The following is a 14,432-nucleotide window of genomic DNA, read 5'->3' on the forward strand; positions in this document are numbered from 1 at the left end:
ATCGCTGAGAAGCCGACAGCAACAATTTCAATTCAAAAGGCAGAATGAGCGCAGACCCGGCATTAGGACCCCAGAAACGGTCCGCTCTCGTCCTCTATGCCTCGGAAACAGGCAATGCGCAAGATGTGGCCGAGGAGCTGGGCGATCTCGCCGAACGGCTGCATTTTGTGACCCAGGTTTCTGAGATGAACAATTTTAAGCCGGTAGCCCTACCTCCCTCTCCTTCTTAACAAATATGGACTGATGGAAGAATGATAGGAAACCCTCGCATCGCATACGTTTACGATCTTCGTCGCGTCGACTACAGGGCAGGGTGATATTCCGGGGAATGGAGGGGGTTTTTGGAAGTCGTTGCTGTTCAAGCGGCTTACCTCGACGTTCCTTGAAGGGGTGAATTTCGCGTCGTTTGGGCTGGGGGATAGTTCGTATCCGAAGTGAGTGGCCTCGGTACGTTTATCAGATACTGGTCTGACGGAATAGGTTCAATTGGGCTTCGCGCAAGTTGCATAAGCGGTTGATTCAACTCGGGGCAAACGAGATATATCCATGCGGAGAGGCTGATCAGCGACATCCTGAAGGGTTTGTTTTTCCACTCTATATCGCGGCCTAGATACTAACTCAAACAGACTCGAAGGCACATTTATCCCGTGGGTGTTGAGTTTCCGCAAACACTTGCTAGACAGATATCCCCTCCCACCAGGCCAGGATCCGATACCGGACGACATGAAATCACCACCGAAATGGCTCCTGCAGTCAGACGGGGCAGCAGAAATACCAGCAGAGCCTAATGTACCAGGGAACAAAGAGCCTCAGACAGTGCCTGATGAGCAGCCCGCAGTACGTCGGTTGGATCACGACGTGCGGCCACTTCCGGATACGTTAAAGGCGACGCTCACCAAGAATAAACGGGTCACGCCGCAGAAGCATTGGCAGGATGTACGGCATATCGCGTTGACGGTACCAGAATCGTTATCGTATAGTCCCGGGGATATGATTTGTGTTACGCCTAAGAACTTTGATAACGATGTCCAGCACTTGATTGAGATGATGGGTTGGGAGGAGCAGGCGGATAAGCTGGTGACATTGATTCCGGGAGAAAGTCTACAAGCGTTGGACGTGCTACCGTCACCACCGATTGCCAGCCTGGAAAGTTACCCGCAGTTGACCCTGCGCGCACTCATTACAGACTATCTGGACGTTCGCGCGATCCCGCGACGGTCATTTTTCTCGGCAATAGCACATTACACACCAGATGAGACGCACAAGGAACGACTCCTCGAATTCATCGTCCCAGAGTATCTGGATGAATTCTGGGACTACACCACACGACCAAAGCGCAGTATCCTGGAAGTACTACAGGAATTCCACTCGGTCAGAGTGCCATGGCAACATGCAGTCTCCGTCTTTCCCATTTTCCGGGGCCGCCAATTCAGTATCGCCAGTGGCGGACCATTAAAACGACTCCCCGATGGCAGCACAAAATTCGAACTCCTGATCGCCATCGTCAAATACCAAACAGTAATCAAGCGAATTCGCGAAGGCGTCTGCACACGCTACCTCTCCGTCCTCTGCCCCGGCAGCACACTCCGCGTCCAACTCCAACGTGGCGGCCTCCATTCATCCGTACCCCAACTCACCGGTCCAACCGTCCTCGTCGGTCCTGGAACAGGCATCGCCCCCCTCCGCTCCATGATCTGGGAGAAAGCCGGCCTCGTGCAAGCCTACCGCCAAAAACACCCAGGCGTACAACCCCCCATCGGCCCAACAATCCTGCTCTACGGTGGCCGCAATCGCACAGCAGACTACTTCTTCGAAGAAGACTGGGAGGAACTAAAAGACGAGATCGACCTAACGGTGATTACCGCATTCTCGCGGGACCAGCGGCACAAGGTCTACGTGCAGGATCTTGTCCGGGAGGACTTTGGACTATTCTATGATTTGTTGCGGAATCGGAACGGGTCTGTGTATATCTGTGGCTCATCGGGACGCATGCCGCAGGCGATACGGGAGGCGTTGATTGAAGCATTTGAGCATGGGAAGGGCACGGGGGGATGGGATCGACAGGCGGCGGAGGAGTATTTGTTGAGCATGGAGAGGAGTGGGCGGTATAAGCAGGAGACGTGGTAATTCTGTATAAATACCATTGAATTATCTCTTCAACCCTCGTATACTCCGTACTGTAGTATGAATATCATAGGCATAATGGTCTACCTCGGCTGGAAGCGGAGTAAAAGCTCGGGCCGGCGTCACGTCGATTTCTCCGCCGAAATCACCTGTCCCGCCTGCGGTCTCTCTTACAAGTACCTCCGCTGTCCGGACACCTCTACTTTGGACAATTAAGAAACACACCGCGTTGAGAGAAACCACAGATTCATCATGAGCGCATTGCGGATTCTGGTGCCCGTCAAGCGGGTGATTGACTACGCGGTAAGTTTTGCTCCGTTGTCGGCGCCGCCCACCTACACACATGGATGGGATGCCAGCTGGAGATGAATTGAAGCTATAATACGAATTATACACAGAGTATATACTGATAAGATGTAACAGATCAAACCCCGCATCAACAAAGCCCAAACCGGCGTCGAAACCGCCGGCGTCAAACACTCCCTCAACCCCTTCGACGAGCTCTCCATCGAAGAAGCCGTCCGCCTCCGCGAACGCAAAGGCCCCCTCTCCGTCGACAACATCCTCGCCCTCTCCGCCGGCGGCCCCAAATGCGCCGACACCCTGCGCACCGCCATGGCCATGGGCGCCGACCGCGCCTTCCACATCGACGTCGCCGAGGGCAACGACGGCCCTGAACCGCTGACCGTCGCCAAGATGCTCAAGGGCGTTGTCGAGAAGGAGAACATTAACCTGGTGTTGCTGGGGAAGCAGGCGATTGATGGGGACCAGGGACAGACGGGGCAGATGCTTGCGGGGTTGCTGGGGTGGCCGCAGACGACGCAGGCGAGTAAGGTTGATGTTAAGGATGGGGAGGGGACGGTGGAGGTTGTTCATGAGGTTGATGGGGGTACGGAGACGTTGAAGGCGAAGTTGCCGATGGTTATTACGACGGATTTGAGATTGAATGAGCCGCGGTATGCGAGCTTGCCGAATATCATGAAGGCTAAGAAGAAGCCGTTGGAGAAGAAGACACTTGCGGACTTTGGAGTCGAGAACCAGCGGAGATTGAAGACTCTCCAGGTTACTGGTATGTTCCCTGCATTTCACTTTGTGTTTACTCAGATCCTAATGACTACAGAACCCCCACCGCGCCAGGGAGGCGGCAAGGTCGAAGACGTGGGTGGCTTGGTCTCCAAGCTCAAGGAACTCGGTGCTCTGTAAACGATCCTGTGATTTGTGCTGTATGAAATATGATGATGTTCCTTAGAAGCAACTCGTGCTATGATTCCTCCTGAAAAGGATTGAATGGATTGACCTACTTAACATAATAGCAGGTGACAAGCCACTAGCCACAGCCATAGAGTACCGGTGAAGTAAATCCAAAGACCAAGCAACGAGAGATAGCCCACATTATCAGAATACACATAAAGTGGAAGCAACATATCATGGATAACAGGTACAGAGTACTCCAAAGGGTATCAAAACGTGGGGCTTAAAATGAGAATATCCAAAGACAAATCCCTTCATGAAAGTATTCATTTCCATCACGGATCATAAGAATGTCTCTGTCCGCGTTTTTCAAAACATCTCTCATGTATGTTGTTTGGTTGGCCTCATCCTTCGCTTCGTCAGCGGTAAGCGAGAGATTTATTACTTAATCGCGCAAGGAACCTGCCTCGTCGGCATCTTGTGCCCCCCTGGACTCCTAAACATTCCCTATTCGTGCGGGATTCATGGCATTGGGATACGTTCCTCATAAAGAGCCTGTTGCAGCGCTTCTTTCGCTTAATTGACGGTATCGGTTTCACTTTCGTGTCTGAATTCGATGCGCTGGCGAGCACGACTAAGCTATCACTTCCACCGGGTGCTCTTCTTTCTGCTGAAGAGTCCTTATACCGTCAGTTCAGAGTTATGTTGCGATTTCCTCTTTCCTATGGAAATGATGTGAATGTCAAGATATATGAGGTATTCAGCTATTCTGAGGGGGAGTGTCCCGAAAACAGAGGGGGACTTGAGTCTTCAGAACGAACAAGTTCAGCCAAGTAAAGTACTTGTATGAGGTAAGGAGGAGATCTGGCTTCCCAGCCGTCGTATAAAAACATCGCAGTATTCGCTGTCTGGCAAATCTGCCAGAAATAGCGGGTGACGCATGCTGAACGTCTGACCGGAAAGAATGAAGATTTCTGGGACTTTCGTGGTATGATGGTGAACCGAAAAGCAGCGCTACCACTCGACGGTCTTGTGGACCGGGAAAATAGCTGGTTTGGCTTATTTCAGCATGGTTAGGGACATGTCCCAGTCACCTACAGAGTAGTACTGAGATGCTAAATGCATTATCTCTGAAAAGGATACCTGGCGGTAGACAAAAATTCTTCAAGGATACAGATCCAAACTTGATTCAAGTCAGCTCAGCAACCAGAACTAACGGTATTTACAGTAGAACTCACCTTGTCAAAGCCCCTAGTGACAATGCACCGACATTGTCAAGCTGAAACCAAAGATCTGCGTGAGCCACGATTTGAAGACCTGCGTATTTATCAGTTCACATTGACGGACAAGAGATTTTTCGTCCAAAAATGCCATCATTCGCAGGAACAAGTCTCCATTCGCGTCGACTTTCTCGATAGATCCAAGCTGAAAGAGCTGGGCGCGCTGTAAAGATCTCATGTAATCTGTGCTGTATGAAATACGATGATATTCCTAAGAAATCAATTAGATGATCATGGTTCATGGTTAATTAAGATCTTCGGGCTGGTGCAAGTGACAGGTCGTAGTGCAACTCGTGGTTGGCTACAAACGGATTCTCGTGGATGAGAGGATGCTGCTGATTCGAAGAGCGAATCGGGCAAACTAACAGGTAATAGATCAGATGCGTGTGTATGGAGAAGATGTATGTGATAGATCGACCGGTTGGCATACATAATAGATGATATGCAGGTTTGATTGCGGAAGAAGCAAATTGTGATATTGTATTAACCGAACGGTATAGGACTCCAGACGGTATGGCGACAAATGATTGCATAGTGCTGGCTGTATGAGAACTCTAGGAGAGGTACCATGTGGGTTAGAGATGTAATCAATTTTTGCGAATGCCCGATGGTCATCGCTAATCGGAGGCAAATGTCCATGAAAACCAACAGTACCTCGGGGTCTGGGATTCGAAGCGGGTTGAAGGAACGCAATCAACATAGCAAACGTTCGCTTTTAAGGGAACTACCATCTCGACCAAGCATTTCCATTCAAGCTGCGTGACCGACTTGAGACGATGCCCCTCATGTTCAGTCACGGTTGTGCCAGTCAAGCCATCGGGTGCTCAGCGGCCGAATGTCAAAAACGACCGCCCCGGCATAGAAGCATAGCAAATAATTCTCTAGGCATTTCCGTAATGGTTGTTGTAAGGGCCCCATGTCGAAAAGTATGTATTCATACTAGCAATCGCTTGCATAGGGTTAGAAGCATATCAAAGCGAGATTTCGGGCCCTTATTCTTCGTTAGACGTTTCATAAGCTTGCGAAATGAGTAAGCGTATATAAAGGATTGTTCTCTCGCTAGGGAAATGTGTGTTAGGTCAGAGTCACAAGACCGGACTCCTCTTCGTACCTATGTACTCGCTGCCATGCACCCGCTTGTCTCGCAGGTGTTCTAACAGTATGCGGATTCTTTTGGTCCCAGGTATGGGATTCGGAGGCTGTTTTGATAGTGGTTCATTTGATAATAATGGCGACATTTGGTCGTCCACGATCGAAGTGGAGGACCCCGTGTAGCGTCGTTGTTCTGTCGCAAGTTGCGATAATTTCGAGCGATTCCTTAGATTAGAATTACATGTCGGTGATTCTGTCGAAGAATGCCATCGCAAATCCTAGACGGATTTACCTCCTATGTGCCTGGAGAGCATGTTTACTTTTCTCCAGTCAGCACAATCTCGCACCAAACCTCAATCAGTGGGTCGATGGAGTCAGCAAAACAGTAGAACGTTGCTTCTGTAGAGTACTTCATTGCCATATCTTTTTGCAATGTGCCGATAGAAGGGCTTCATGGTCTTCTTGTAACGAAGTATGTGTCGACCCCAGCAGTCGGGTATTTCCATGGGAAGTACGATTTAGTGTGTGTTCCCTTCATGCAATATTATAGAGATCTTGACAAAGCAGGAAGCACAAGGTCATAACTAGATCCTGTTGGGTGTCCTTCCACTACCTGTAGTCTCTCTTCATATGAGCTGACTGTGCTATCCGAACAAGTTCCAGATCGGGGTGAGAGGATACATTCAATGTACCTTTTCGGTATTTTTTGAGAAAACAACCGTGGCTTGAGATTGCATACACTCCCTCTTCTGGCTGTTTCCATGGGAACCAGGATCTCGAGTGAGTCTCCCACTGTCGTCGCTAATCGCAAAGTTGCGGCGACGACGAAAGGCACACTTGATAACTGCATCGATAAACCTTGATGCTGTGGCCATATAAGGACTTCTTCTGGGCCATCTCTGTAGTTCTCAGAGTAGCAGTTGGATATTTCCAGGGGAAGTATATGCACCAACAAGCTCTCATGTGAAGCTGTGATGTTAGCATTCCATAACCCCAGGCCATTCTTCATGGAAACCCTCTGTGCTCTGTGTTTGGACTTCGTATCTGCGTGGCTTAACTCAATGTATTCTTCTGTAATCCTCTGATAGCAAGAATTTGTTCGTCGCTTGATTCATTCCCTAGAAACTTCCATGGGTAATAGGTTTTAGCATGTGTTTTTCACATTTAAATCCGAACTTTTCTTTACTCAGGGATTCAATGATTTTATCCAGCTAAAGCACGGATAGCATGCCAGTTTTGATAGGCCAACATATCTTTAGAAATGGGCCATAGGGCTCTCCGGCCTCAGTGGATACATGCCGGTACCGCTACCGCTACCGTCTTATTCTCGCCCCCAGGAGACAAGAAGCGAGAGAGCGAGTAGCAACAGCCGGCCGTCTAGTACGGCTTTATACGACCCCCAGCCTATAACTTTCGGGGTTCCGGTCGAACTAATATATCACGACAAATTTGCTTCCTTCTCTGATGTTACGAGGCACAAATCGTGCTGGAAGCCGCTCAAACGACTTGTTGGAATGGCGTCGTAACATCTGGCGATAACACCGTCAATAGGGTCAATATGATAGCAAATATTGAAAGCGATAACCAGTATAGCCCTGTAGCCTTGGGTTTCTATTGATCTGGATAATGACGAGCAATGATATCGTGGATATGACTCATGGTTTCTTGATAGTGTGGACTATCCCGGTCTAACAGCGGCCGTCTGTCTGAATTCATCCCATGCATCTCATTTCGATAGGATAAGACGTGCCTTTTGTACATTCTGGCGAGCTTCTCGTAGATCAACTTCTCGATGACATTTCCTTGCTTCGCTGAGAGGCAAGCTTTCATTTCATCCGAGGGGTATTTCCATGGGAAATAGAAGCTGTCAAGCGTCCCTCGCACACAGTAGTTGATGATACCCTGTTCCCGGAGACATCGGATGAGCAACCAAAACGAATAGCAAGCAAGTTTCGACATGTCAATGTAATTCAAAGGGGGATAAACACCCCTCTTCTTCAGAAAGTGCAAGACAAGTGCGCATTCACAATGAACGGGCGCATTGACGACCTGTCTTTTCCTCCATATGCCTTTGTGGAAGAATCGACCCTTCTGGAAAAATCGACCCATCAATCTGCCAGGGCTTGGATCATTATTTTTGTACGAGTAACTCTGGGATTCCAGAGCTGAGTTTGCAACTGCTTTCAAACCTTCCACATTTGGTGGAAGTTTATCTCACGCGGATTATTCGGGACGACATTGATATCCAGGCTTGTACTCTGAAGAAACCGAGTCCGTCCGTGTGGCGACTGCGCAAATAGAAGTAACGAATTGGTTGAGTGAGTGAGGGAAGAGACTTTCAGAAGGAAACAATAAGTTGGTGGTTCTATGTAGAAGTTAGTTAGCAGTAAGTAAGCAATCATGACAATGCACCCACTTACCAACACAATGAACTTGGCGCTCATTCTTGAATAGAAAGTAGACATGGAGATCAATGACATCCAAAATGATTATAAGGTCGTCAAAACCCTTTCCTTTGCGGAGCTGGTCACCATGCTTGTCAAGCCGGCCGAAGAAAATGCATAATAGATTTGCAATTTCTTCCAGAGAGGCTTGCGAGTCCTTCATGACTTTATATTTATTTTTCGAACCCGCCAGTCGCTTGTAGTCAGACTCAAAACGAGTTAAACCCTGATGTGTCTCCTCGACGCTTCGCCAACAGTCTCAACAACCTCTGGGACGAAAACTTATAAGCAAGACGCTTGAACTCGACGACTTGAGGATGAAGGTTGCATTCTTTTGTTGGATATATCTGAGAATCTTTTACTCCAGTGAAATCCTGCAGATACTTCCATATTAGCCTGGCATGGGCCACGGTTGACTTTTTGACGGTTCCATTTGTTGCGAGAGTTAGCGTGACCTTATTGTTAGCCCGCTGAATATCAACTGCGATTATTTCTGACTGGGGTTCAGAGATAAGGGTATTCGCCAAATCGTCAAGGACTTCAGCGTCTTTGAGTTTAGTGTCCCTATCGAGATAGCTCTTGCACTCAACTTCTTGTAGCAACCCGACGAGTTCTGCCATTTTGACGATAAAAATACTGGATGTTAGTGATGGGGAAGCCGATACGAAGGTGAAGATGTTGAGTTTAGAATCACTGTTGTAGATAGTATGGTGCCTAGCTCATCTGGGCATTATTCACGGAACATGGTGAATCGACCGTCATTGTGTGATATTGTATGGATTTATTGAATCTACGAATACCCGAGTATAGTAAACACAAAGCTAACAGTTGCAGAATAATAAATATACATTTAGCTTCTAGACAGCTTGTGTAAATGTCAGTAGCTGTGATTGAAGTAGCCAACACGACCGTTTTGCAGACCCAAAGTCATTCAGATTATCTGGCTATCCAAGTAAATGCAAAATAAAGCCATTTCCACTTGCAATTATAGGACCGCAGCTCGTTAATTGTTTGGGCTGTGTGATCTGACGTCTATTATCCATTACGAGGACGACATCTAAAACGGGATTGCCTGCACATTGGACTGTGAAGGAGGATATGAATGGCATTTTTTTGCCGGGGACCGCGAAATAGTCCTTCTAACATCTGTTGATTAGGTAGATAATCATATGCTTTAACCGAGGTACTGGTTAAGAGTTTTTGTTTGCTCCTCGCCAGAACACCAATAGGCGTTTAGATCTATCACGTCGAATGCATGCGAGTTTCGACACCCCTATGTAGCTCGAGGGCGGAGCGTATACTTCTTATGCGAAAGTTGTAAAATCAACGAATCAACACGCATTCGCAATGGAGATAGGAAAAAGCGTAACTGGCCAGTCTCCTGGTATTCTTTGCCCCGTGACTGCATTGCAGTGCTTATTATTTGATCCGAATCCTTCGGGATTGCGGGAATCCAGTGTCCGTGTGGACGATTCTCAAGGACATTCCCTCTATCCAAGAAGTGTTGCCGCATTATCCATTCAATCGCCTCCTTCTTCACCGTCTTCTTCCTTCTCCTCGCGCTTGCGTTTGCGACCCCCTTTACTGTCCTTCGGCATTTTCTCAGCTGGAACGATTCTTCCCGCGTAAACTTCCCGATGGACCTCAGGACCTTGGTTTTCGCGTGTCGGACGGGGGCTGCTCAAGGATCTCATTGACGGCGTCACGAAAGATGTCCGGGATGGGCTCGCAAGCACGACCAGCGTTCGCACAGCACCAACATTTACAGAACGCGGCTGTAGGGAGATCCTAGACGGCTGACTGCGAATTTAGTAAGTGACGCTATCTTTTTGAGAGTTTGGTTTGTTCTCCTATATGAACACTGATTGATGGGCCCGTTGCTAACCCTGGAGGGAAGCTTGCTCTTGGTGACCTGGAGCATATTGAACAAGTCTTCGAGAAATTGTTGCAAATATGTCCTGCGCAGGGTTATAACGAATGATCTTCTTCCGTCCTGGTTCGTCAGGCGCCTCAAGAGCATCCCAAAGGAAAATGCCTATATCAGTTATTTTGAAATCCATTTTTAGAGGCTCCTCTTATGCCCATGGTGGCGTTTAATCTCTCATTACTGGAGAAGCGCCAGAACATCTGGGTCACGCGCTGCACCATTCGTTGCTTGAAGTTACAGCAAACCATGCCAGTAATTGTAGTTGTGACCAAATAGCCTGGGCTTCTTAACGATAGTGTTGGTTGCGATGCTTGTCGCTTTCTCAGACAAGGGCAACGACCGCTGACTGAACGTCAGACAAGCACACGGCGAGCGTGTCGAGGACTTGTGCTGCTCGCTGAGTCAATTCCGCAGTGTCCTGAGTTTTCATGTCGGTACTCCGTACTCAGGAAGTTTGATCTAGGCTCGACTGTCTGTAACAGCGGAAATACCAATGTCGCCCCCCGTCATGTACGCGATTCTCTGGAGGTGAAATTGAAGATCTGGAAGTCCTAGGCAAGGAAGGTTCAGGATCACCCGTCTGCGGCTCGGTTCGATATGCAATAACGGGTGATTGGCCCCATCGTGGGAGTTCTGTCATTTTTTGTTAACTTGAACATCGTTTCTCATATCAGATTCGATCGCGCCAAATTAGCATAATGACACCTTTGGTAGATGGAGAGATCCATGAGAAGTATTTTCCTTGTTGATGACAGGTGACTGGACATTCAGTTACATCACATGGATAATAACTCAACAGTATGGAGCATCACTAGTGAACATACACTAGTGTATCTGACTCGTCATCCGATTGAGCCGGGATGCAGAAAAGTCATTTGCATGCGAGGAGTCAGAATTATGGGTATCGATCGGGAGTACCTGTATAATTGAGAGGTGATATGTACAGAGTACATCGCCGAGTATACTCCGGATACTTCTCTACAATGTACAAGTAGTAATAACAACAATAACAACAATAACAACAACAATAACAACTGCAATAACAACTGCAATAACAACTGCAATAACAACTGCAATAATGAGAATAAGAATATATTGTATTGGCGGAATGCTATAATAAGGACGGCAGAAGTTTCACCTCGCATTCCAGAACCGTCTAGCGGATCGACTATGGGCCCTCCACTTGAGTCGGATGCCGAACAATAGTAAGTTATGATGGCTCATATTCCATACGTGAACCATATCATAAATAAACCGCCCTTGATTTATATAGGGAACCTTGCCCTGTCTTGAAATCTCTTCGTTTCTTCGTAACCGTCTCCCGTTCGGGCAACAAGTCCCTATACATTTCCATGGTTTCCGAGTCATCGCCACCTCCGGTCGTGATGTCAAGCTGCTGACGAGTCGGCTGTGATCTTATAGGCTGTTCTCTATTTTATCGTCATCTTTATATTCTATTCCTCCTTCGATTCCTTCCTTATATTCATCCCTATATCCATCCCCCCATCCATCCCCATCCATCCCTCTGTATATACCTGTATACCCTGTATACCTGCATTCTTTCTCCGAAAACATCGGCCGCTTTGGGAAATCTCCGGCTTATGCTTCCTGTTCCCGTCGAGTGGCCCTCGTTTCAGGTCCTTCCACTGAGCTTATAGATTGGGCAGCCTTCCCTCTATTCTGCTCTTCTCACCCACCTCTCTCCTCAAGTCTACCACCGCTGTAGACAAAATGCCGCCGCGAACATCCTGGTGGGAGAAAACAAAAGGAAACTCCAAAAAAGGCTTCGACAAAACATGGTCCGCCCTCGATAAACTCGGCGATCCCGTCAATCGCCTATCCTACCGTTTGGGCGCAGAAGCCTTCTGGCCCATGTCGCTCGACAAAGAGTGCGACAAGGCCGCTCGCATTCTACGTTCCTTCTGTAAAGATGGTTTCTACGCCGAAGATGAAACCCCCGATACGACTTTCGACGGCAAAATCGATAAGCCCAAGGGCAAGCAGCGTGTGATGCAGAAGATTCCGACCAAGGTTATTCAGCGTGCCCAGGGTCTGGTCATTTTTACGACCATGCGTTCTGGGCTTTGGATGAGTGGTTCCGGTGGCGCCGGTGTGCTTCTCGGCCGTATTCCCGAAACTGGTGAATGGAGCCCGCCGTCGGGTATCATGCTGCATACGGCTGGCGTTGGGTTTCTGGCTGGTGTCGACATTTACGATTGCGTTGTGGTTATCAATACCCCCGAAGCTCTTGAGGCTTTCAAGACCTTCCGGTGCACCCTGGGAGGCGAGATCAGTGCTTCCGCCGGCCCCGTTGGTGTGGGTGGTATCCTCGAGTCCGAGGTGCACAAACGACAGACACCCGTCTACAATTACATGAAGAGTCGGGGGTTCTATGCTGGCATACAAGTCGATGGGACAGTCATCATCGAGCGAACGGACGAAAACGAGCGCTTTTACGGCGAGCGTCTCTCTGTTACCGATATCCTTGCCGGGAAGGTCCGCCATCCGCCATGGGAAATCAATGGCCTCATAAAGACGATTCAGGCGGCGCAGGGCGATATAATCGATGAAAGCGTGTTGCCGGAAGGTGAGACACCAGGTGATGCGGTTCTACAGCCCGGCAGCGTGTTTGGCGTCCCTGCCGTCGACGACCCAGATCCCTTTGGTGTCAGAGCCTTGGAGGCAGAAGGCATGTTTATCCGCGAGGCCGGCACCAAGAGCCGACCTAGCCAAGAGGTCTTTGAGTTCAAGCCGAACCCGAACAGTCCGGCCTACGCGACCTTTGCTGCGGCGACCCGTGGCAGTCTAGAAAGTTCGCCCCGGAATAGCTGGCGTGCCAGTGTGCAGAGCCATGCTAGTGTCGACCGTGGTGTCCAGACTGATGATCTCCCAACTGCCCCGACATCCGTCAGTCGCGCTTCCTCGCGAAGTCGGTTTGCGTCGAGTGACAAGGATGCCATCATCCCCGAGAATCGACAGCTCACGATCTCGACAGACTACGAGAACGACCGCGCGTCTGTCATCGAGGACGATCTGGAGGTCCACGAAGTCAGCAGTGCTACCGTCTCCAAGCGAGGCAGCGCTATGGAAGACTACTTCAACCAACCACCATCTGCCTCCCCCACCGGATCCCGTCGTCATTCGCCTACCTTCACTCGTGCCCGTTTGGTCACTATTCCCAAGCGCATCCCTCCCCCTCTTCCTCCTCGTCATCCCCAGCGGTCCGCCTCTTCCTCCACCCCGGTGTCGCCGGTGTCGCCGGTGTCGCCAATTGCAGACGACAACCGGTCCGTGGCATCGGCCGGTCTCCTGAACGGGTTCTCTGAGCTTCCTCTCCACTACATGTCCAGCAACTCCTCGAGCATCTCCCAGACGCTCCAGGAGAAGGACGAATTCCACTCGATCTCCAGCGAGTCGTCGGATCGTGAGTCGGACAACCAGTCGCACGAGTCGAACACCACCAACGACTTCCATGAGGAGCCTCATGCTATTACCCACGACTCGAAAATTGAGATGTCGTCTTACAACAATGTTGTGCATGCGCAGACTGCGTAATATTCATCCCTCTCTCTTTCTCTCTCTCTCTCTCTCTCTCTCTCTCCCTCTCCCTCCCCTTAAGCTTTATGATTCCCTACCCGTACTCGTTTTCCTGTCTGTGTACATCTTTTCTTTGTCTTTCTCTTTCTGTTCAAAACTTGCATGAATGTCATATCGTGGTCAGTCTTTATATACTGTTTCTCGCTTTTTTATCTTGTTTTACTGGCAGCATGGCGCATTGGATGATGGCATGATTGGCGTCTTTCCTTCTTTTCTCGATTGTATGCTATATTCCCCTGATGTTTTGGATAGAAAGCCTTGAGCATAATTGACTTTTATTTTGATTCAAGTCTTTTCAAAATTCAACTTTATCCCAACATGTTAAAACTTACCTGAATCAGGCAGAAACGTATTTGGTGCCTGAATATCCAGGCGTGCAGACTCCTCTGTTTTTGTCTGCTTTCGTCCCATCTTCCATCCTTTCGTCGGACGTTTGTATCTGCGCAAAACTATTCTTTTTTATTGGTCAAACGGTATTTCAGCACCGGTATTGATCAGAAGCGTCATGGCGCCCAATAGCTTTGGCGACGCCGTTATTGCACTTAACTAACGTAATTCACAAGCGAGTGGGCCACACAAGCGAGTGGGCCACCCACCCCCCATATCTAGTATTTAAATGCATTTATTTCTACCAAAACGCCAATTAATTAACAAAACAAGCTATCTGGGTTTATCTGGACATGCATTTCTCTTATGTCCTTCATTTCCACAGGTACCGCACTTCGGTAAAGCCCTCGTACGCGGCTGTAAAGGTGGTGAAGGCCGTCTTGGCCGGGG

General features: G+C 48.9%; 6 protein-coding genes across 6 annotated transcripts; 3 read left to right on the plus strand and 3 right to left on the minus strand.

The window, feature by feature from the left end:
* Positions 1–44: 44 nt before the first annotated feature.
* On the plus strand, positions 45–2,127 carry tah18 (NAPDH-dependent diflavin reductase; the record flags this gene model as incomplete). Its single annotated transcript, XM_022540147.1, has 4 exons — positions 45–203; positions 259–434; positions 481–579; positions 627–2,127. The coding sequence occupies 4 exons, from the start codon at positions 45–47 to the stop codon at positions 2,125–2,127; spliced, it is 1,935 nt and encodes a 644-aa protein (XP_022404019.1).
* A 164-nt stretch (positions 2,128–2,291) lies between these two features.
* On the plus strand, positions 2,292–3,801 carry ASPGLDRAFT_166024 (electron transfer flavoprotein subunit beta/FixA family protein). Its single transcript, XM_022542620.1, has 4 exons — positions 2,292–2,427; positions 2,548–3,193; positions 3,245–3,729; positions 3,782–3,801. The coding sequence occupies exons 1-3, from the start codon at positions 2,377–2,379 to the stop codon at positions 3,325–3,327; spliced, it is 780 nt and encodes a 259-aa protein (XP_022404020.1). The 5' UTR covers positions 2,292–2,376; the 3' UTR covers positions 3,328–3,729; positions 3,782–3,801.
* A 3,217-nt stretch (positions 3,802–7,018) lies between these two features.
* On the minus strand, positions 7,019–8,152 carry ASPGLDRAFT_1509554 (uncharacterized protein; the record flags this gene model as incomplete). The annotated part of the gene is made up of 3 exons (XM_022542198.1): positions 7,019–7,838; positions 7,877–7,975; positions 8,108–8,152. The coding sequence occupies 3 exons, from the start codon at positions 8,150–8,152 to the stop codon at positions 7,299–7,301; spliced, it is 684 nt and encodes a 227-aa protein (XP_022404021.1). The 3' UTR covers positions 7,019–7,298.
* Positions 8,153–8,340: 188 nt separating this feature from the next.
* On the minus strand, positions 8,341–8,751 carry ASPGLDRAFT_23354 (uncharacterized protein; the record flags this gene model as incomplete). The annotated part of the gene is made up of 1 exon (XM_022543276.1): positions 8,341–8,751. One exon carries the CDS (start codon positions 8,749–8,751, stop codon positions 8,341–8,343), a length of 411 nt encoding a protein of 136 aa, XP_022404022.1.
* Positions 8,752–10,799: 2,048 nt separating this feature from the next.
* On the minus strand, positions 10,800–11,383 carry ASPGLDRAFT_1161124 (uncharacterized protein). The gene has a single exon (XM_022539745.1). The coding sequence runs from the start codon at positions 11,201–11,203 to the stop codon at positions 10,901–10,903; it is 303 nt and encodes a 100-aa protein (XP_022404023.1). The 5' UTR covers positions 11,204–11,383; the 3' UTR covers positions 10,800–10,900.
* On the plus strand, positions 11,377–13,973 carry ASPGLDRAFT_43875 (lipid-binding SYLF domain-containing protein). The gene has a single exon (XM_022545900.1). The coding sequence runs from the start codon at positions 11,790–11,792 to the stop codon at positions 13,611–13,613; it is 1,824 nt and encodes a 607-aa protein (XP_022404024.1). The 5' UTR covers positions 11,377–11,789; the 3' UTR covers positions 13,614–13,973.
* Positions 13,974–14,432: the final 459 nt, after the last annotated feature.

This window comes from Aspergillus glaucus (assembly GCF_001890805.1).
Source record: "Aspergillus glaucus CBS 516.65 unplaced genomic scaffold ASPGLscaffold_4, whole genome shotgun sequence".
Taxonomy (NCBI): domain Eukaryota; kingdom Fungi; phylum Ascomycota; class Eurotiomycetes; order Eurotiales; family Aspergillaceae; genus Aspergillus; species Aspergillus glaucus.

Coding starts and splice junctions, on each gene's coding strand:
- ASPGLDRAFT_166024 (XM_022542620.1), top strand. CDS start 2,377: ATGAGCGCATTGCGGATTCTGGTGCCCGTCAAGCGGGTGATTGACTAC. Junction 2,428..2,547: donor AGCGGGTGATTGACTACGCG/GTAAGTTTTGCT, acceptor AAGATGTAACAG/ATCAAACCCCGCATCAACAA. Junction 3,194..3,244: donor GAAGACTCTCCAGGTTACTG/GTATGTTCCCTG, acceptor TAATGACTACAG/AACCCCCACCGCGCCAGGGA.
- ASPGLDRAFT_1161124 (XM_022539745.1), bottom strand. CDS start 11,203: ATGCGAGGTGAAACTTCTGCCGTCCTTATTATAGCATTCCGCCAATAC.
- ASPGLDRAFT_43875 (XM_022545900.1), top strand. CDS start 11,790: ATGCCGCCGCGAACATCCTGGTGGGAGAAAACAAAAGGAAACTCCAAA.